Here is a 19,808-nt window from a genome sequence, read left to right as displayed (position 1 = left end):
TTTTATTATTATTATTATTTTTTTTTTTTTTTATATATTTTATTGATTTCTCACAGAGAGGAAGGGAGAGAGATAGAGAGCCAGAAACATCGATGAGAGAGAAACATCGATCAGCTGCCTCCTGCACATCTCCCACTGGGGATATGCCCGCAACCCAGGTACATGCCCTTGACCGGAATCGAACCTGGGACCCTTCAGTCCGCAGGCTGACGCTCTATCCACTGAGCCAAACCGGTTTCGGCAGAGTTTTATTATTTAAAAAAAATTTTTTTTTATTGATTTCAGAGAGGAAGGAATAGGGAGAGAAAGATTGAAACATCAATGATGAGAATCATTGATCGGCTGCCTCCCGAGCCCACAACCCAGGCATGTACCTCTGACTGGAATTGAATCCGGGACCCTTCAGTCCCCAGGCCGGCACTCTATCCACTGAGCCAAACCAGCCAGGGTAGAGTTTTATTTTTATTTTTTAATTGATTTCAGAGAGGAAGGGAGAGGGAGAGATAGAAATATCAATGATGGGAGAGAATCATTAATTGGCTGCCTCCTGCACGCCCCCTACTGGAAATCAAGCCTGAAACCCTGGGCATGTGCCCTGACTAGGATTTGAACCGTGACCTCCTGGTTCATAGGTCAATGCTCAACTACTGAGCCGCTGTGGATGGGCAGATTCAGAGTTTTTAATGTCGCTCTGGGCTGGACTAGAGTTGGGTGCTTTGTAGAGTGGACTGAATTTGTTTTTTTAATGCCAAATAAAGGTGCCATTCATTCGTTATCTCAGAGCGATCAGAAAAGCCATGGGGCCTGCCCAGGATTTCATCCAGGCCAGGGAAAACACACCCCTGGAGCAAGGACAGACCTGCTCTGTCCAGTCCGCTCACCCAGTGACATGCTGACACCCTGCCCCCTCCTTCCCGCCTCCACACCTGTCCTACCCTGCCTTTGCCACCCCTTTGCTGCCTCGATGGGGCGTCCCTAATTTTTCAGCTGTGGAATTCCTATTGAAGCTGAATTTCACCTCCTTTTGAAGCATCTGGGATTTTCAGAAGCTTCCAGACATAGCATGCAAGATGATGTTACAGAAAAGTGCAACCTCTTTTGGGGTGAGTTGAATTTCCTTTTTTTTTTTTTTTTGCTTTGCTCCTTACTAGTGATTTTGGGCAAGTAACTTAAATGTTTTGAGCCTCAGTTTCCCCAAATGGGTAATGTGGATAATACTTACCTCAGAGGTGGGATTCTGTTGTTAGCGACATTGTCGTCACATTATTATTAATTACTTCTACTGCTACTACTTTGCTTCCATCAAAGGCTCACTGGTTGAATCACGGCTGATTCTTTTCTTGATTCTCTCTCTAGATAATTGCTCATTAAGAATAGGCCCTGTGGCCCTAACCGGCTTGGCTCAGTGGATAGACGATAGAGCGTTGGCCTGCGGACTGAAAAGTCCCAGGTTCGATTCCGGCCAAGGGCATGCACTTTGGTTGCAGGCACATCCCCAGTTGGGGGTGTGCAGGAGGCAGCTGATCGATGTTTCTAACTATCCCTCTCCCTTCTTTTCTGTGAAAAATAAAATATATATTAAAAAAAAAGAATAAGCCCTGTGACTTAAGCCCCTGTGCTCCCATTCTTGATAGTGCTGCTAAATACCAGTCCCTCAAGATATTTGTTAAAATGGACAGACTTAAAAGGATTTTCAGGGAAGGCAGGTGGCCAGAAAGGAGCTGTGGGACCCAGAGGGACTCCAGCTCTCATCAGACCCCCGCGCTGCTTTCCTGGAGCGGCCACTGAGTCCGCCTTTCCTTGCGCAGAATGGATGGCTGAGCCGGGGCTGTCTGGACACGTGGGTTTCACAGGCCAGAAAAGGGGGAACCACGAGAGCAGATACTAAATAATAGTAATAATAATAGTAATAAAAAATAATAATAATAAGAATAAGAATGGGGAGGACAGGATTGACAAGGAAGAAACTCAAGGGAGAGAGCTGGCTGAGAAAGTGTGGGCCCAGTGATGGCGTGGGGGCCTGGGAGGATCGCGGGCCCTGGGGCTGGGGCGGAAACGGGCGATGGAGCGGGGACGAGGCTCCGACGCAGAGGGAAGGGCGCGGAGGCATCGGGTCCAGCTGAGTCGGAGAGGCAGACCCCGCAGTGGACAGTGCCTCCCCGGCGGCAGGTGCCGGGGGGGGGGGGGGGGGGGGGGGGGGGGGGCGGAGCCACTAGGGGGCGGGGCCTAGCGAGGGCGGAGTCACGAGGAGGCGGGGCCGACGCCGGGCGGGCGGGCGGGGTGCCGTGCCGAGCTCTGCTCCTGCGAGAGCAGCGGGGGCCGCGGAGCTGGAGCTGGAGCTGGATCCCGAGCCGGGGCCGGGGCGGGAGTCGGGGTCGGGGCCGGGCCGGAGCGGGCTCCAACGATATGGGGTCGGCCGACTCCAAGCTGAATTTCCGAAAGGCGGTGATCCAGCTCACCACCAAGACGCAGGTGCGCCCGGGACCCCGGCCTCCCCACCCACCTGCCGGGCTGGGGGCTGGGCAGGGCCGGGGGGCTGCGCGAACTTGGCTTGTCCTGAGATGGGGGACCCCGCTGGGCCCGCGGGTGATACTGAGGCCAGAGCCAAATCGCTTGGCCTGGACCCGATGCTCCATCCCCTCGCCCCAGCCTTCTCTCCCGGGAGCATCTCTCCCCGCAGCCGCTGCTGCCACCTTAGGCTGACGTGTGCCTACTTCCCGAGCCGGCATCGCCGCTGTCCACCCCCTGCCCATCCCCCATCCACTCCGTCCCTCCAGGCTTACATCTTCAGCCTCTCCCCGCCTCCTCCCACCCATCCACCTCCCTCCTCCCCTCCCTGCCCCTCGGTGCCCGCGGGTCCCGGACACACAGAGCCGGCTGACTCAATGCAAACAAAGCCGGGCCGGCGTCCGCCCTGGTCGGGGTAACAGCTGGCGCGCGGCGGCAGCAGCCTTGCTGGGCCCAGGTCGATGCCCACGGCAGGAGAGGCCCAGCAGCCTGGCAAGAGGACCTGTTCCCAGGCCCCTGGAATCCAGTGTCCCAGCCGGGACCACTCCCGAAGGGGGCTCCTCCTCTGAGGCCCAGCTGTGGGGGTGGCTGTGTTTGGGGTTCCCTCTGTTCCCTGGGTCAGGGCTGAGAAACCTGTACATTGCCCTTGACCTGCTGGTGTGGGGCCTGGGGGTGTCTTGCAGCCTAGTCCATGCTCCTCCGAGTCCACAAGTGGCACAGAGGCCACCTCCTCACCCCCTCTGCGCACCCGCCCCCCAACAGGTCCTGGCCCAGCAAGGCGGCTTCCTTGCCCACCCCTTGAACCAGGCCCTTCTGGCCACAGAGATGCTGGCCCTGACTCCCCAGATCCCCCACTTGCAAGGGAGTCAGGACCTGCTGCTATCTGGGGCTTTCCTCTCACCCCCAATCCCACCCCACCCACCCCACTGCTCCTTGGCGCTCTGCTCTCACTTGCTCTTGGCAGTTAGGGTGGGAGGGAGGGAGCCATTTCCACAGCCAGCTGGTCACAGCTCCAGAGGCCAGACCACTGGTCCCACCCTCTCCTGCTCCCCTGAGAGAAAGGCCAGGTGCTGGCCACTGCCCAGCGCCTCTGGAGAGTCCAGCCGGCTGAGGGGGGTGATAGAAACCAGACCTTGCTCCTCGCCGCTTCCCCCAGGCGCCTGGTTCGTCTGGCCCTTGGCTCTCTAGCGATGGGGCGCCTAGGGCTGCGGGTGGCGGGTGGCCAGCCCCTCAAGGTGGGGCCACAGAGAGAAGAGGAAGGGAGGCTCCAGTGTTTACCTACCTGCCGAGGGAAACACCTTGGTGGAGAAGTGAACTATGGGCTGTTGGCTCAGCTGCTAGGGTCCAGTGCTGGGCCAGCAGGACTAGGCCAGCCAGGGCCCCAGGGATCTGGGCAGACTACATTCCTACCTGCTCCAGCCCCCCCTTCCCCCCTCAGTACAGCGATGGAGCTGACTGGGGCATTGCTGTCCCGTTTCCCAGCTGAGGAGAGTGCGTTGGGACAGGACTGCAGCCAGTGCCCAGCCTGGGTCTCCCGCTGGGGAGCTCTGGGGCCCTGCAGGTGGGAGGGGCCTGGGCCGCCTGGAGGGAGAGACCCTCGGGGACTGACACCTCAGGTGCCCTGTAGTGACCTGGCTTGGGCAGCTGCGGAGTGAGGACCAGATCGCAGATAGTCGGTCATTCCAGTCCTTGCCCCTCCGTGGAGATTCAGGCCGGTTGGGCACGGGGTACTCTCCGGTCCTGGGCCCCCAGAAGCTGTGCTGTGGACACAGTTTTGCTGTGGGCAGTGACAAGCCGGCCCAGCGCCTTTCCCACCCTCAGCCTTCCTGTGCTGCATCCTGTTTCCTTCCTGCCTGGGCTGGCCCGACCCTGGTTCTGAGGGCCAGGAGCTTTGGCTGGGCTCCTGCGTCTTTCCCAGGTGGGTGGGGCTCTGGAGGGGACATTCCTGAACCCGGACCCTCTCCTCGCTCCCACATGTTCTGAGTTCTCTGCTGTTGGGCAGATGGGATCTGGTCGGTCCATGTTTACACGTGTGCACATGTACTGCGTGTGCATGCCGTGGTGACACAGTCCTCCAGCACAGGTCACCCTTTGCAGGCTGGTCCTTCCCCCCCTCCCCCAGAAAGGTTTCCAAAGATGCAGCTGGGCCCTCAACAGTGGGAGTTCTGGCCTGAGCAGGTCCTGGCAGAGCTGGGGTGAGAACAGCTGGTTTCCCACCAGGTAGCTCCATCTCTGTGCCCCTGGTGGCGGGCGCCTGCCCAGCTGCTTCTTTTCCAAAGAAACTGGCTTCGATTTTAGAGTGTTCTTGGGTTGGGTGGAGCCCAGCTGGGGTAACTGAGGCAGGAACTAAGCCATGTCCCTGCCCTTAGGAGCCGAAGCGGCCCCAGTGACCCTGGCCGATACCTGTAGCACCAGGCTAGCCTGGTACGGTCAGGCAATGGTTGCCAAGTTGGAGTGTCCAAGCCACGGTGGGATCAGTTGGGGATGGGGGGTGGGGGTGAAAGTCACCACTCTTGAAGTTCAAGGCCAGCTCCCAACTGGGACGCTCCTCTGTTTCGGGGCTGGGCTACCCTGGGGACACTTGCGTGATGAACTAGGTCAGAGGCCAAGTCTACTTGGTGTTGAGATGAGTTTCTGCCCCTTTAAAGGGGGTAGTGGTTACCTGGGAGGTGGGGAAGGTGTCGAGATGAGAGTTTCCCATAGGTGCTCCCAGATTGGGGAGGGAGGGCTCTTCATATTTCCGGGATGTCCTTTCCCACCCCTACCCTGGCCACTGTGGTAACCCGGGGACCCCAGTGAGTGTCAGAGGGCTGTCCTGGCTGAGGGCGCCAGGTGCCAGCTGGGTCCCTCCTTTGGCCCCTGTTTCCCACTCCCCATCCTCCTTCCCCCACTAACTCGCTCTACCAGTTCTGGGACTGAGCAGGCCTGGGTGCCAGGCCTGTCCAGAGGGCCAAGGCCGCACGCTGCCCTGTAGCTCAGTGAGGGGTGTTGCTTGGGGAGTGGCCTGGGTACACCTGGACCTCGGTGAGGCTTGTGACCCCAGCCCTAACTTTGGACAACCCCACTGGTCCTCGGCCCTGCCTAGTGACTGGGCTGAAGGGATCTCGAGGAGTAATTATAGCCTTTAGCTGAACAAATATTGCCTGAGCATCCGCCATATGCCTCAGCTGCAAGGTCAGGGAGGAGGGGCTGTGGACTAAAGGGGCCTCAAGACTGGTGGAGCCAGGACTGTGGTGAGTGGGTCGGGAGTGGGGTTCCAAGGTGGGAGCAAGCCCATCTGTCCAGAGCTCTGGGAGACTTCTTGCAAGAAGTGGCTTCAGAAAACACTGTTATTATTGTTGTTGTTATTATTATTTAAACAAATTTCAGAGCACTTTATTATTATTTTCTTTTTAATCCTCACCCGAGGATACTTTTCCATTGATTTTTAGAGAGAGTGGAAGAGAGAGGGAAAGACAGAGAAATATCGAGGTGAGAGAAACACATCCAATCAGTTGCCTCCTGCATGTGCCCCAACCAGGGCCCGGGCCGGGAGGCGCCTGCAACCTAGGTACGTGCCCTTGACCAGAATCGAACCCAGGACCCTTCAGGCTGCAGGCTGACACTCTATCCACTGAGCCAAACCAGCTAGGGCCAGAATTGTTATTATTTTCTTTATTGATTAAGGTATTACATATGTGTCCTTATCCCCTCATTGCCCCCACCACCCCCGCTCATGCCCTCACCCCCTGGTGTCTGTGTCCATTGGTTAGGCTTATATGCCTGCATACAAGTCCTTTGGTTGATCTCTCCCTCTTACCCTCACCCTCCCCTACCTTCCCTCTGAGGTTTGATGGTCTGATCCATGCTTCTCTGTCTCTGGATCTGTTTTTGTTCATCAGTTTATGTTGTTCATTATATTCCACAAATGAGTGAGATCATGTGGTATTTTTCCTCCATTGACTGGCTTATTTTGCTTAGCATAATGCTCTCCAGGTCCATCCACGCTGTTGCAAATGGTAAGAGTTCCTTTTTACCGCAGCGTGGTATTCCATTGTGTAGATGCACCACAGTTTTTTAAATCCACTCATCTGCTGATGGGCACTTAGGCTGTTTCCAAATCTCAGCTATTGTAAACTGTGCTGCTGTGAACATAGGGGTGCATATATCCCTTCTGATTGGTGTTTCTAGTTTCTTGGGATTTATTCCTAGCAGTGGGATCACTGGGTCAAATGGGAGTTCCATTTTTAGTTTTAGAATTTTTTTTTTAACAAGGTATTTCTTTTTCTCAATAGAAGGGTAATGCATAGTACTATGTGTGGATCCAGGGTGCTGGCCGGGCCCTTGGCCAGCCTTGCAGAGAAGGGAGAGCGTTGGGCGACAGGGCGAGGGGGATGGTCTCTCGCAGAAAGCGCTCTTCAGAAAGTAGAGAGCCTGGTAGCCTGGCCCCCCGCAGAGGAACATTCAAAAGGAAGAAAATAGTAATAGTCCTGCGCTTACAGAAGAGCATAACGAAAAAACAAAATCACCCAGAGAGATCCTTGCTGTTAACACTTTTGTGTAGGCTTTTGTTACTATACAATTTAACACAAAACTGTGATCGTTTTTTAATCCTTTTTTCACCTACCCTGACACTGTGAATATTCATTAATATTCGTTTAAAACGTGATTCTGATGGCTGCATAATATCCCTTTGTATGAATGTGCCTTCACTTTTGAAAGCACTCCCCCATTGTTGGTTATTTAAATTGAGCCCAACTTTTTACTGTTGTCAACAATAACACTTCAGTTGGCATCCTCATACACGCATAACTATTTCCTTGGGAAATATTTCCGGAATATTACCATTCACATGGATTGCCTGTATAATTCAAAAGGCATACACGTGTTTAAGGCACATTGCCTCAATAGGGCTGGTGGGACTTTGGAATGTGTCGGGAGGGGTGGGCATGCCGGGAAGAGGGGGCAGTCTGAGCAAAGGCTAGGAGAAAAGATGGCATGGCTGTGTTGGAGGGACAGCAAATACAGGTGTGTGTGCATGCGTATGCGTGTGTGTGCACACGTGTGTACGCAGGTGTGCAGCGAGTAGGTGTGTTTAGGCAAGGTCTGGGCTGACTGGCTGGCTGAGGTCTGGACTCAGTCTGCAGGCAGTGGGGTTTGAGAAGGTCTCCAGAGCGGTGGATGGTCACACAGTCCCTCAGAGCCGGGTGAGGCTTCGGCTGCTGGACTCAATGCCCAGCTGACCCCTGACCATCTGTGCCAAGTGCCCCAGCCTGCCTGTGCGGGCTGGGACTCATGGTGGCCATGTGGGAGGCTCCTGGGCACCAGCAGGGGTGGAGTAGGGGGGCCATGGCTTACCTCTTGGGGGTTTCCTTGGCTACATGTTGGGCAAACTATGGGCTCTTCAGCAAAGGATTGTGCAACTCTGGACACTGGGTTCCCCCACAGCCCGTGGAAGCCACCGATGACGCCTTTTGGGACCAGTTCTGGGCGGACACGGCCACCTCGGTGCAGGATGTCTTCGCGCTGGTGCCGGCGGCGGAGATCCGGGCCGTGCGGGAGGAGTCCCCCTCCAACCTGGCCACTCTGTGCTACAAGGTGAGGGCGCCGGCTGGGCCATTCACCACCCGCTTGGGGACACTGACGCTGGCCCAGCCCTGTGGTCCGAGGGGCCTGGCGGGCTCTGGGTGCTGGGGAAGTGGCCATGGGGAAGTGACCGGGCCAGAACTTGCTGAGCACTTTCCACGGGTCAGCTCAGTTAGCTCGCCCGGTGCGGCTGCCACTGTTAGTGTCTCCATTTTACAGATAAGGAAACTGAGGCTCAGGTCGGGGGTCGCGTAACAAGATCTCAGCCAATGAGTGGTGGGCTGGCCCATGTCCCGTCCGCCTGGGCTGGCCGACCCTGTCTGGAGGGTGGCCCTGTGGGGTCGGGCCTCCCGCTCTGAGCCTGGGGTGCCCATCCGAGCCACGTGCAGGGCCCCACTCCCACCCTCCCAGCGTGCCCCTCTGCCCCCCCACAGGCTGTGGAGAAGCTGGTGCAGGGAGCCGAGAGCGGCTGCCATTCGGAGAAGGAGAAGCAGATTGTCCTGAACTGCAGCCGGCTCCTCACCCGCGTGCTGCCCTACATCTTTGAGGACCCGGACTGGAGGGGCTTCTTCTGGTCCACGGTGCCCGGGGCGGGGCGAGGAGAGGTCTGTGCCAGGCAGGGCCTGGTTGGGCGGGCGGGGCTGGGTGGGCAGTGGAGCTGTGACAGGGCGGGAACCTGGCCCAGGGCAAGAACCAGGGCCGCCCACCCTCCTCCAGGCTTCCCCGGGTTTGGGGGAGTGCGGGGCAGGGAGAGTGGGGCTCGATTCCTTCTCCCTGAGCCCTCAGTTCCTCTCCCACGGGTCTCTGCCCATACAGCTGGGCACAGCTGGGCGCAGGGCAGCTGGGCCTCTCCCTCTGGCTCCCATCTTCCCTCTGCCTGGGTTTATCTCCAGGCACCTGCAGGGCTGAGGGGACACAGAGTCTAGGGGACATGCGCGGCCTGGCCCCTCCTGTCAGCGGCAGGGTTCCTCACTGCCCCAGTCCGCTCTGGTTCTGTCCCAGTGACCGCCTGGGCCCAGACCCCGTCCTCCTCCCTTCCCCCAAGTCCTGGGGCCGCCTCTCCTTGGCCAGCTCCCACTGAGGTGGCCCCGGGCGCTGTGTCCTGAGCAGGGAGAAGACGATGACGAGAATGCCCGGCCCCTGGCCGAGTCCCTACTCCTGGCCATTGCTGACTTGCTCTTCTGCCCAGATTTTACCGTCCAGAGCCACCGGAGGAGCACTGTGGTGAGAGCTGATCCCCGACCCCCTGGGCTGGGAGGGCTCTGGCCTCTGGGTTGGGGCTGAGTGAAGTTCTAGGGCAGGGTGTTTCGGGGACAGGGCTGCATGGTCCCAGGGAGGGGGCGGTGGCTGGCACAGCTGGAGTGGAGCCACCTGGTGCCCGGCCATGCCCCTTGCATCCGGGAGCTGGGCACAGGCTCCCATTGTCTTTGCCTGGGCAGTGGGCGGGGTGTGGGGCTTGGGCACAGGAGGTCTGGCCCTTTCATTCTCCGTCGGCCCATGGACTTGACCTTGAGTGCTTTCTGCCACCCATCCCCACCCACCACCAGACACACCCAATTCCATTCCCCTCCCTCTCTCTCTGCGTCTCAAACTGGACTGAGCAAGTGAAAGAGGCTGATAACATTATTTCTTCCCTGTGCGTTAGCGCCGGGGCATTTGAGAATCTGTCTTTGGGGTGACATGAGGGACGGGGGTGCTTAGGTTGGCCACCCCCAGCCCGATCGCTCCCCGACCCTGTCCCCAGGACTTGGCGGAGGACATGCACTCCCTGGACAGCTGTGAATACATCTGGGAGGCGGGCGTGGGCTTTGCTCACTCGCCCCAGCCCAACTATATCCACGACATGAACCGGTGAGCTTTCTTGGGCTCCGAGCACGTGGCGTGCTGGACCCCAGGCCTGGCCCCTGCACGGCTCAGGGAGGGAACCAGCCGTGGCCTCGTAAAGGGACGCTGCCCACGCATGACCCAGCCGCAGCCTCACGGGGAGAAAATGGGCCATTTCTCTTCATGGACTTGAGCTGGGCTGGGCTGGGCAGGGTGGGCACGGCCTCCCAGAGGAGAACGGGGATCCTCAGGACCTGAACCCCCTCCCCAAGGACTGAGCTGCTGAAGCTGCTGCTGACGTGCTTCTCTGAGGCCATGTACCTGCCTCCAGCTCCGGACAGTGGCAGCACTAACCCGTGGGTGCAGTTCTTCTGTTCCACAGAGAACAGGTGAGGGCCTCCTGCCTTCCTTTCCTTCCTTCCTCCTGTTCCAGGCAGCAGAGCTGAGGAGCGGAGGCCTGGCTCCAGCCCTAGGAGTCTTATTTGACGGGAGGTGCTGCCCCCTGGTGGTGATGACCTGTAACGTAACAGCCACACCTATGCCAGTGCTGTCCGATGTCCCGCTGGGGTCCCTGGGTGACAGGTGCCTGGATCCTCCATCTAGTTACTATGCGAGCCACACATGCAATTTATTTTTTAATTTTTAAAATATATTTTATTGATTTTTTTACAGAGAGGAAGGGAGGGGGATAGAGATTTAGAAATATCGATGAGAGAGAAACATCGATCAGCTGCCTCCTGCACACCCCCTACTGGGGATGTGCCCACAACCAGGGTACATGCCCTTGACCGGAATTGAACCCGGGACCCTTCAGTCCGCAGGCCGACGCTCTAGCCACTGAGCCAAACCGGTTAGGGCCACACATGCAATTTAAACATTTCTACCAGCAACATTAAAAAGTAAAAACGAAACAGGTAAAGTTAATTTTAATAATATGTTTGATTTAACCCAACCTAGCCAAGATATTAGCATGTCACATGTCATCAATATCCACAGTGATTGAGGTGTGTGACATGCCCTTCTCATGCTGAATTTTCAGGATCAGGTGTGTAGTTCACACTTACAGCACCTCCCAATTCGGACCAGCCACGTTTTAAGCTCCTAGGAGCTACATGTGGCTTGTATTGGGCAGTGCCATTTATTTATTTATTTATTTATTTATTTATTTAGGGGCGGGTGTCAGTACAATTTAGACAATGGGTGAGGAGGGGGCATCATGAATATACCCTAAAGGATGGGGAAGCCTGGCCCGAGGGGGGCGCTTGCTCACGGGCCATGGGGGTTCATCTGAGTACAGAGGTGTCACATGGCAGACCGAGCATTTGAAGCAGATACAGGCCGTTCGGCTGTGCAGCTCCCGCTGTGCCCAGGGCTGTGCTGGCAGCACCCGAGTTCGTGTCCCCAAGGGTCCTGGTTCATCCCCTCACTCCCAGACTCTGGTGCCCACATGGCACGCCTCCTCCTTCAGATTTTCCTGGCCTCCTGCCCAACCTCCCCTCCCCTTCCCCCTCCCCCTCCCCCCAGAAGGGGGCCCAGGGGACTCCTCCACCAGCCACAGCGCAGGCCGGCCAGTCTTCTTCCTCCCCCGCCTCACCAGGCAGATGGCCACGCCTGCCACCCGCTTAACCTCTCTGGGTCTCCGTTTCCTCCTCTGTAAGATGAGGAGCTTGAACCCTGACATCTCACAGATCTCTGAATGGCGTCACCTGGGGCCTGGGAACTGGGTGACTGAGCGTGTGCCCGGCTTCCTGAGGGGAGGCTCACCTCCCGTGGGCCAGCAGCCCCTCTCGGAGCCCCGAGGGAGGGTCCTGCCCCTCAGAACCCCAGGGGCCACATCATCACCCACTGGCCCTAGCTGGAGGCTTTCCGGCACCAAGACGGACCCTCATGGAAGCGATGGGTTTGGTGGTTCCGATGAGTCAGTGCAGGCTCCTCGATGGGGCACCGGGGTTGGGGGGGGGTGGGGGGGAGGCTGCATACGCGGGGCAGGGGTGAGCGGCACGTCTCGGGGCCTTCAATTTTGCTGTGAAACTCTAAAAAATAGTATATATATATAAAAAAGGACCAGGCTTCACCCTGGCGCGAGGAGCCGGAGGGATGTGGACATGGTTTCCTACCAAGAGCCCCGCCTGACTGGCCGTCCCATCTGGGGAACAAATTCCTCCCGCCGCAGCCAGCCAGTGAGGGTCCGGGTCCGGGTCCCAGAGGCAGGAAGGAACAGGCGGGCTCCTTCTACAGGAAGGGACGAGCTCCGGCTCTGCGTCCCGGCCCCGCCCAGAGCGGGCACTGAAACCCGGGTTGAAGGAGGGGATGACTGTGGGGATGGAGGAGGGCTGGGCCTGGGGGGTTCTCTGCAGGCCCCTTGCTCCTCTCCCTGCAGACACGCCCTGCCCCTCTTCACCTCCCTGCTCAACACCGTGTGTGCCTATGACCCTGTGGGCTACGGGATCCCCTACAACCACCTGCTCTTCTCCGACTACCGGGAACCCCTGGTGGAGGAGGCCGCCCAGGTGCTCATCGTCACCTTGGACCACGACAGCGCCTCCAGCGCCAGCCCCACCGTGGACGGCACCACCACGGGCACGGCCATGGACGACGTCGACGTAAGAACAGGAGAGGGAGGGCGGGGCCTCTGGCCAGGTGGCACCCCCCCTCGCTGAGCTGGGCGAGGGATACCCAGGGGGCACCTTGTGGTGACCCTGGGGGTTGAGGGGGCCCAGCTGCCGAGGCCTGGGGTCGGGGCAGAGGGTGGGGGCACCTGTTCACCCCAGCTCCACCCTCAGCAGCCTCCAGGGCCCGAGAACCTGTTTGTGAACTACCTGTCCCGCATCCATCGCGAGGAGGTGAGTCTAGCGCTGCTCTTGCTCGGGGCGGTTTCGATGCCCACCCCACAGGGTCATGGCCTTGCAGGGGGTAGGGGGCGCAGTGAGATGGGCTGGGGGAGTCTTGACCCCTACCTAAAGGAACCATAGTCCCCATGGTCTCTGGTCACTGCAGTGAAATAGTGACCGTAGGACTGTGAGGGTTTCAATCTGCAGAAAGGGGCCAATGGCCTCAACCGGGTGAGGGTAACTGGGAAGGCTTCCAGGAGGAGGTGGCTGTGATGGCAAGTTTCTCAAAGGTTGAGGGAGGGGAATGCAGTGACCTAAAGGCCAGGCAGACCCAAGGTCCTGTGTCTGATGTGATGCCAAAGCCCTGCCCTCTGCAGCTGTAACATGGGGCCCGGAGCTATTCCCTGGCTCTGTGAGGATTGAGTGAGAGCACAGCACAGCCCAGCGGGGAGCAGGTGCTCAGCGAATGACCCCTCTTGGCAGAAGGGAAGGGCCCCTCCAGGCCAGCCTTGGACTCGGCTTCCTGAGGGGCTCACCCAGGACAGCCATGGACGACGCTGGAATCTGGGCCCCTCGGGCTCTCGGGTGGGGCCAGGCTCTGGGGGAGGGAGAGGCCTTTGTAGGGAGCAGGACTTGACGGGCCCCTGCCCTCCCTCCCAGGACTTCCAGTTCATCCTCAAGGGCATAGCCCGGCTGCTGTCCAACCCCCTGCTCCAGACCTACCTGCCCAACTCCACCAAGAAGATCCAGTTCCACCAGGAGCTGCTGGTCCTCTTCTGGAAGCTCTGCGACTTCAACAAGGTGGGCCGGCTGCAGGGCCAGCCTGCAGGCAGCGGCCTCCCCTTCTGAGGAGCAGCTACTTGGCCAGGCCAGGGATGGGCACAGGGTCTGGGAGACTCCCAGGAGGGGGAAGGGCGGGCGGAGCTGCCGCTCCCTCTGACCCTGCCTGCCTGTCCCCTCCTCCCTCCCCCAGAAATTCCTCTTTTTTGTGCTGAAGAGCAGCGATGTGCTGGACATCCTGGTCCCCATCCTCTACTTCCTCAACGATGCCCGAGCAGATCAGTGTAAGGAGGGGTGTGCATTGGATGGAAGGGGCACAGGATGGGGGGATCCTTGAAGAGGGGTGGCCCAGCCAGTCCATCCATCTCCCAGGAGCTCAGACCCCCCAGGATGGTCCCTGCCCCTTGCCTCCCTTCCTCCCCTCCCACCCTGTTGGTGACCCCTCCCACGCCACCTGTCACAGCTCGGGTGGGCCTGATGCACATTGGTGTCTTCATCTTGCTGCTTCTGAGCGGGGAGCGGAACTTCGGGGTGCGGCTGAATAAGCCCTACTCAGTGCGCGTGCCCATGGACATTCCGGTCTTCACGGGGACCCATGCTGACCTGCTCATTGTGGTAAGCGGGCCCCTGGGTGCATGGGGGCGGTGTCCTCTGGGCTGAGTTTGGAGGCAGAGGGCACCCCATGGCCGCCCTTCTGCTCCCCCGCACAGGTATTCCATAAGATCATCACCAGTGGGCACCAGCGGCTGCAGCCCCTCTTCGATTGCCTGCTCACCATCGTGGTGAACGGTAGGGGGCCCCGGAACCCGCCTTCCCGCTGCTCACCACCAGGTGGCGCCGGGCCACAGGCTGACTTGCCCGCCACTCCCATGGATAGAAATGCAAGGGCCTTTCTATCATCCGATCCCCCCTCACAGGCTATGCCACAAATATGTGTTTAATTCTATGGAGAATATCACTTTGAGGTGCTAGCAAGACCTAACGGTCCTGAGTTTGCTTTCCTGTCCAGTCATTGTACAGCTGGGGAACTTCGGCAAGTTTACGTACCTCTCTGAGCCTCAGTGTCCCCATCTGTAAAATGGGGATGGTCTCGTCTGTGTCCCGCCTCCCGCGCAGGGGTGTGGGGAGGAGTGGGCGGGAGGGCGCGTGTGAGTGGTTTTGTAAACAGGACAGCTGTCCACATGGTGGAGGGACAGGGGCGGAGCTAAACTGCTCCCTGGGGCTCTGCAGAAGTCACGGCCAGGGTGGCCTGGGCCTCTGGGGGTGTCCTCTTCCTGGCTTTTCGGGGGCTTTGGGGGGGGGGCGGGGAGGGCTTGGGAGCAGGAGCACCTTGTCCTGCTCAGGTCCAGGACGTGCCCGGGGGGCCACTGGGGGGCCCAGGGGTAAGCCGAGCCCTTCCTGCAGTGTCCCCCTACCTCAAGAGCCTGTCCATGGTGGCGGCCAACAAGCTGCTGCACCTGCTGGAGGCCTTCTCCACCACCTGGTTCCTCTTCTCGGCCGCGCAGAACCACCACCTGGTCTTCTTTCTGCTGGAGGTCTTCAACAACATCATCCAGTACCAGTTCGATGGTGAGGCCCCACCCCCGCCCCCTGGCCTCGGGGGCAGGAGGTGGGTGGGCCGTGGGCGAGGATACCTTCCTATCTAAGAGTTAACAGTCCTCTGCCCCCCCCCCAACCCCCGGTTTGTCCAACGTGCATTTATTGAGCACCTGCTGTGTACCCAGCCCTGTGCTGGGTGCGGGGGACGCGGTGGAGAACCAAGCAGATTGCTCCCTGCCCCGTGGCGTTCACAGCTGGGTTGGAGGGGGAGGGCGGCTCTAAACAGATGGCCACACGGACAGATCATCTTACTCTGGGGAGAGGGACGTTCTGACTGGCACGACCTGGATGGGTGTCACAGGTGCCGGGCTGCCTGGTGTAAATTAGGGCCTTGGCATAACCTCTCTGAGCCTCAGTTTCCTCTTGTGAGATGGTGCTCCTTCCCCACAGGCAACTCCAACCTGGTCTACGCCATCATCCGGAAGCGCAGCGTCTTCCACCAGCTGGCCAACCTGCCCACCGACACGCCCGCCATCCACAAGGCCCTGCAGCGGCGCCGGAAAGCGCCCGAGCCCTTGTCCCGCACCAGCTCCCAGGAGGGCGCCTCCATGGAGGGCTCCCGCCCAGCTGCCCCCGCCGAGCCGGGCACCCTCAAGACCAGCCTGGTGGCCACCCCAGGTCTGGCGCTGGCGGGTGGCGGAGGGTGTGGACACCGGCATGGGTGGGGGCTGGACAGGGTCTTTGGGGTGTGTCACCCCATCTCTGGCAAAGGGCATGGAAAACTGAATCGGTGGGGATGGCAGCTGAGGCGGGGGGCAGAGATGCTGGAGTCCAGAGGGGCACTGGCTTAGTGGGGCACTGACCTCACGCCTGGGTGTGGGCTCTGGGAGGGGTGCGGCCAGGGGTGGGGGCATTGGGGGATCAGGCACAGTGGCTCTAAAGTGGGGGGGAGAGGGAGCCTGGAGGGGAGGGGGTGGGGCCCGGTGGGGATGCTGCGGGAGGGCGCTGGGCAGGGGTCCTCACGCCCACCTGGCCCCCCAGGCATTGACAAGCTGACGGAGAAGTCCCAGGTGTCCGAGGATGGCACCTTGCGGTCCCTGGAGCCTGCGCCCCCCCAGAGCTCCGCGGACGGCAGTCCAGCTGAGGAGGTGGGCGAGGGGCTCTGGCCTTGGAGGTGGGGCCCGGCCTGGGCAGCCTGGGTCACCCGCAGCAGCGGGGGCAGGCACCCCGCTGAGTCCCTGTGGGGGGGCTTTCCCAGACCCTCCCTTTTTTATTGGTCATGGGCTTAGCCCTTGGCCTTCAGACTCCTCATCCATCAGCCTTATCTGAGGCCGGGCTGGCCTTTACCCTAAACCTGTCACCAGCTGGGCTGGGTTGGGCAGGGCCTGGGGCCCAGGGCCCAGGGCAAAGGGTGCGGGGCTGGGCTGGCCCTCAGGTGGGAGTGAGTCCCCCATGTTTCTGGGCCAGTGGGGAGATCCCACTGCCCTCCCGGGTTCCAGACTGTGGGATGGGCTGGAAGAGGGGCCGCTACTCTGCCCCCTGCCCTCACCCTGTACCCATGCCTCCCACCCTCACTCCCACCCCTTTCCTGGGACCAGGAGCCCAGCCAGACGTGGCAGGAGCAGCGGCGACTGTCCAGCGCGTCAGCCAGTGGGCAGTGGAGCCCCACGTCGGAGTGGGTGAGGGTTTGGGCAGGTGGCACCCACGTGGGGACTGGGTCAGGGGCCCTGGGACTAGCCACAGCTCAGTAAAGCCTCGGTGGGAAGGTGTCCAAGTCCCAGGACTGGCCCGGGAGCCAGGCTGGGGCCCAGCCTCCTGGCCGGGTGGCCTTGCCTCCCCCTGACTCGGGGGGAGCTTCCGTTGCCCACAGCACTAATTTTCCTACTGGATCACCTTCCAGCTCCCCCCTGGAGTGCCCATCCCTGTGCGCCCTGAGGCCACACTCATGGCGCTGATGGGGGTATAAACACTCCTGTGAGCTGCCGGTGTGAGGGTCCAAGGGGACAGGGTCTGGCAGGTAGTAGGTGCTCACGCTGGCCATGAAGAACGGTCACTGTTCAGGGGCGCGGCCCGTCCAGGCCTTGCTGTGTGACCTGGGACACACCTGGCCTTGGGGAGCCTGCCGTTCTGGGTCAGGGTCAGGGTCAGGCTCCCCAGCCCCAGCAGCCCTGTCCCTCCCCCAGGTCCTCTCCTGGAAGGCGAAGCTGCCGCTGCAGACCATCATGCGGCTGCTGCAGGTGCTGGTGCCCCAGGTGGAGAAGATCTGCATTGACAAGTGAGGCTCTGGGGGGTGAGGGTGGGGCTCTGGGGGGTGAGGGTGGGGCTGCGGGGACAGGTGGGCTCTGAGGAGGGGCCAGTGCAGGCTCGGGTGGGGGTGACGGGGGCACAGGCCTTGCGGGTCCAGGGTGAGCCCCCTGCTCCCCTTGACCTGCATGGTGGGCTTCCCACGTGAGCGTGTTGGAGACACCCCATCCCTGACAGGGGCCTGACCGACGAGTCGGAGATCCTGCGGTTCCTGCAGCACGGCACCCTGGTGGGGCTGCTGCCCGTGCCCCACCCCATCCTCATCCGGAAGTACCAGGCCAACGCGGGCACGGCCATGTGGTTCCGCACCTACATGTGGGGCGTCATCTACCTGAGGTGGGCGCCGGGAGGGTGGGGCAGCCGCCGGCTGGGTGGGTCTGGCGTCCACCTGAGCGTCTGCCCAGTGGGGCTCATCGGGGTCTCAGCACCGGGTCCCCCATCGTAGTGGGGTTAATGGTTAATGTCAAGACAGTTAACGGGGGTGGTCCTGTCTGGTTGAGGGTGGGCACCCAGGGCCCAGGGTGGGGCATTGGGACGGGCATTGGGGCGGGAGGGGTCTGGGCGGTATCACTGCGAGGCCTCCCAGTGCCCAGTGACAGCCCACTCCCTCTGCAGGAATGTGGACCCGCCTGTCTGGTATGACACCGACGTGAAGCTGTTTGAGATCCAGCGGGTGTGAGGATGGAAAGCTACAAGGAACAGGGGCTGGGAGAGGGTGGGAGGCCCCGGTCCGCCCATCCTCCTCCCCACACCTCGACCCACTGACCGTTCTGAGCTTTAACTTACTATGATCAGGGTGGGAGGCTGGCAGAGTGACGGAGCCCTGGGTGGCAGCTCCCAGAGGCCCCTATGGCTGGGATGCTGGGGATCGGCTCTGACCTTCCCTGAACTCCCCCCACCCACTCCTGGAGCATCCTGTCTCCCTGGCCAGAGCCCCACCGCCCTCTGCTCCCCTCAAGGCCTGTCTCTAAGCTGACTCGGTGCCCGCCCAGCTCCCTGCCACTCACTGAGGCCTCCTGTGCCCTCTGCGTTGCCTAAAAGGGAGCCGTGAGCTGTTTCTTGGGCCCCCTGGGCAGTGAGGGGCCTTACCTCCTACCTGAAGCCACCTGTACAGCCTGGCTTGCTGCCAGGGCCTGAGGGCGGAGGGTGTGTGGCCTGGGGGCTTGTGGAGGCTGGGGGCTGGCTGGCTGGCTGCAGAAGCCAGGCTGGGGGACCCCATGCATTTTAGGGGCTTGGCATGGGGTGTCGAGGGCATCCTGCTATATTCTTCCTGGTCAGTGGATACAGCCTGGCCCCATCTTATATCCAGTAACGGGGGCAAAGGGAATGAGGAGGGGGCAGCTGTTCAGTCCTCCCCACCCCCACCCACTGCCTGGAGGACCTGTGGGGGGGCAGGACGCCACCCCTCCATCCTCCCCTCCGGCCTCCAGGCTCTGGCCTCTGGCCCCCTCACCCCTCCTGTGTCAGTACAATCTCTGCTGTGTACAATCGGCCACTTTACACAATAAACCGCTGTCCACGCCCTGGCTGTCTGTGCTCGGAGGGGAGCTGAGGATTCTGCCTCCCAGAGTCAATCCCCAGGGGGCCTAAGTGCCTGCTGGGAACCAGTGTTGGTCATTTTCTTGGGGGTCAGGGGGCTGGAGAATTGGACCCCTGGGCTGTGGCCGCACAGAGAGAGCCCACAGGAGAGGGGAGGGGCCTACCTCCCAGCTTCGGACATGACCCCCATGGGCTCTGCTGGCCCCAGGCAGCCACTGAAAGGGGGTGGGGGTGTCCTGGGGCCTTGGCCCTGTGCTTGCCAGGGCCCAGCGTCACGGGGAGGGGCCTGGGGCCACCCTCCCTGGGCCTCACCCGCCTCGCCCTGGGCCCGGTCGGTCGGTTGGTGTTTGCACTGGGCTCAGGGAGATGGATGGGCTGTCACCTCCGCCCTTTCTTCCTGATGGCTCAGAGGACCAGCAGGCCTGGGGACCCGCAGCCACGGCCACGGCCCTGTGGGGAGCCAGCTCCGGAAGTCACCTGGGGCTCAGTGTCAGAGAGAGTGTGCTTAGCGTGGGTGGGGGTGGGGGCGTTGAGAGCCCTGGCCCCTCTCTCTCCACCTCCTCCCATGGATCAGACAAGACCTGGTTTCGACCTCTGCTGGCCCCCAAACAAGACCGTCCAGCCCCACAGCCCTGTCCAGGACAGTCCCTTCCCACCATACCCGGTGGCAGCCTGTCCCTGGGAACAAATGCCACGCAGCCCGAAGGTAATCAATCAAGCAAGCAGAGTTTATGGCAGCGGGAGAGGGCTGTTGAGCCCTGCCTGGCAGCTAATTAGTGAGCTCATTAGGTGGAAGGGCAGCTGCCTGCCGAGCTGTCTGCTCCCAGGGTGCCCTGGCAGCGCTTGGACCTCACGCCCTTCCTCCTGCAGGACGCAGACCCCAGAGCCTGGCTGGGTAGGGGCGCCCCTCTCCAAGCT

The 19,808-nt window shown here is 60.5% G+C and overlaps 1 protein-coding gene across 2 annotated transcripts; it reads left to right on the top strand.

Moving 5' to 3' along the window:
- The first annotated feature begins 2,275 nt into the window (after positions 1-2,275).
- HID1 (HID1 domain containing) lies at positions 2,276-18,873 on the top strand. Of its 2 annotated transcripts, none has more exons than XM_081110260.1 (19): positions 2,276-2,472; positions 7,936-8,085; positions 8,508-8,678; positions 9,184-9,297; positions 9,818-9,924; positions 10,170-10,286; positions 12,278-12,500; positions 12,684-12,740; positions 13,389-13,529; positions 13,702-13,792; positions 13,972-14,123; positions 14,219-14,297; positions 14,913-15,077; positions 15,498-15,725; positions 16,089-16,195; positions 16,646-16,726; positions 17,231-17,322; positions 17,529-17,687; positions 17,967-18,873. In XM_081110260.1, the coding sequence occupies exons 1-19, from the start codon at positions 2,407-2,409 to the stop codon at positions 18,028-18,030; spliced, it is 2,364 nt and encodes a 787-aa protein (XP_080966386.1). In that variant the 5' UTR covers positions 2,276-2,406; the 3' UTR covers positions 18,031-18,873. The 2 variants fall into 2 exon arrangements, with proteins under 2 accessions (XP_080966386.1, XP_080966385.1); XM_081110259.1 differs by having other exon boundaries at positions 12,681-12,740.
- The last annotated feature ends 935 nt before the right edge of the window (positions 18,874-19,808 follow it).

The sequence above is a fragment of the Myotis nattereri genome (assembly GCF_964212035.1).
Source record: "Myotis nattereri genome assembly, chromosome: 16".
NCBI classification, from domain to species: Eukaryota; Metazoa; Chordata; class Mammalia; order Chiroptera; family Vespertilionidae; genus Myotis; species Myotis nattereri.
Note: the sequence above shows the minus strand (reverse complement) of the source record. Positions and strands in the feature narration are given on the sequence as shown.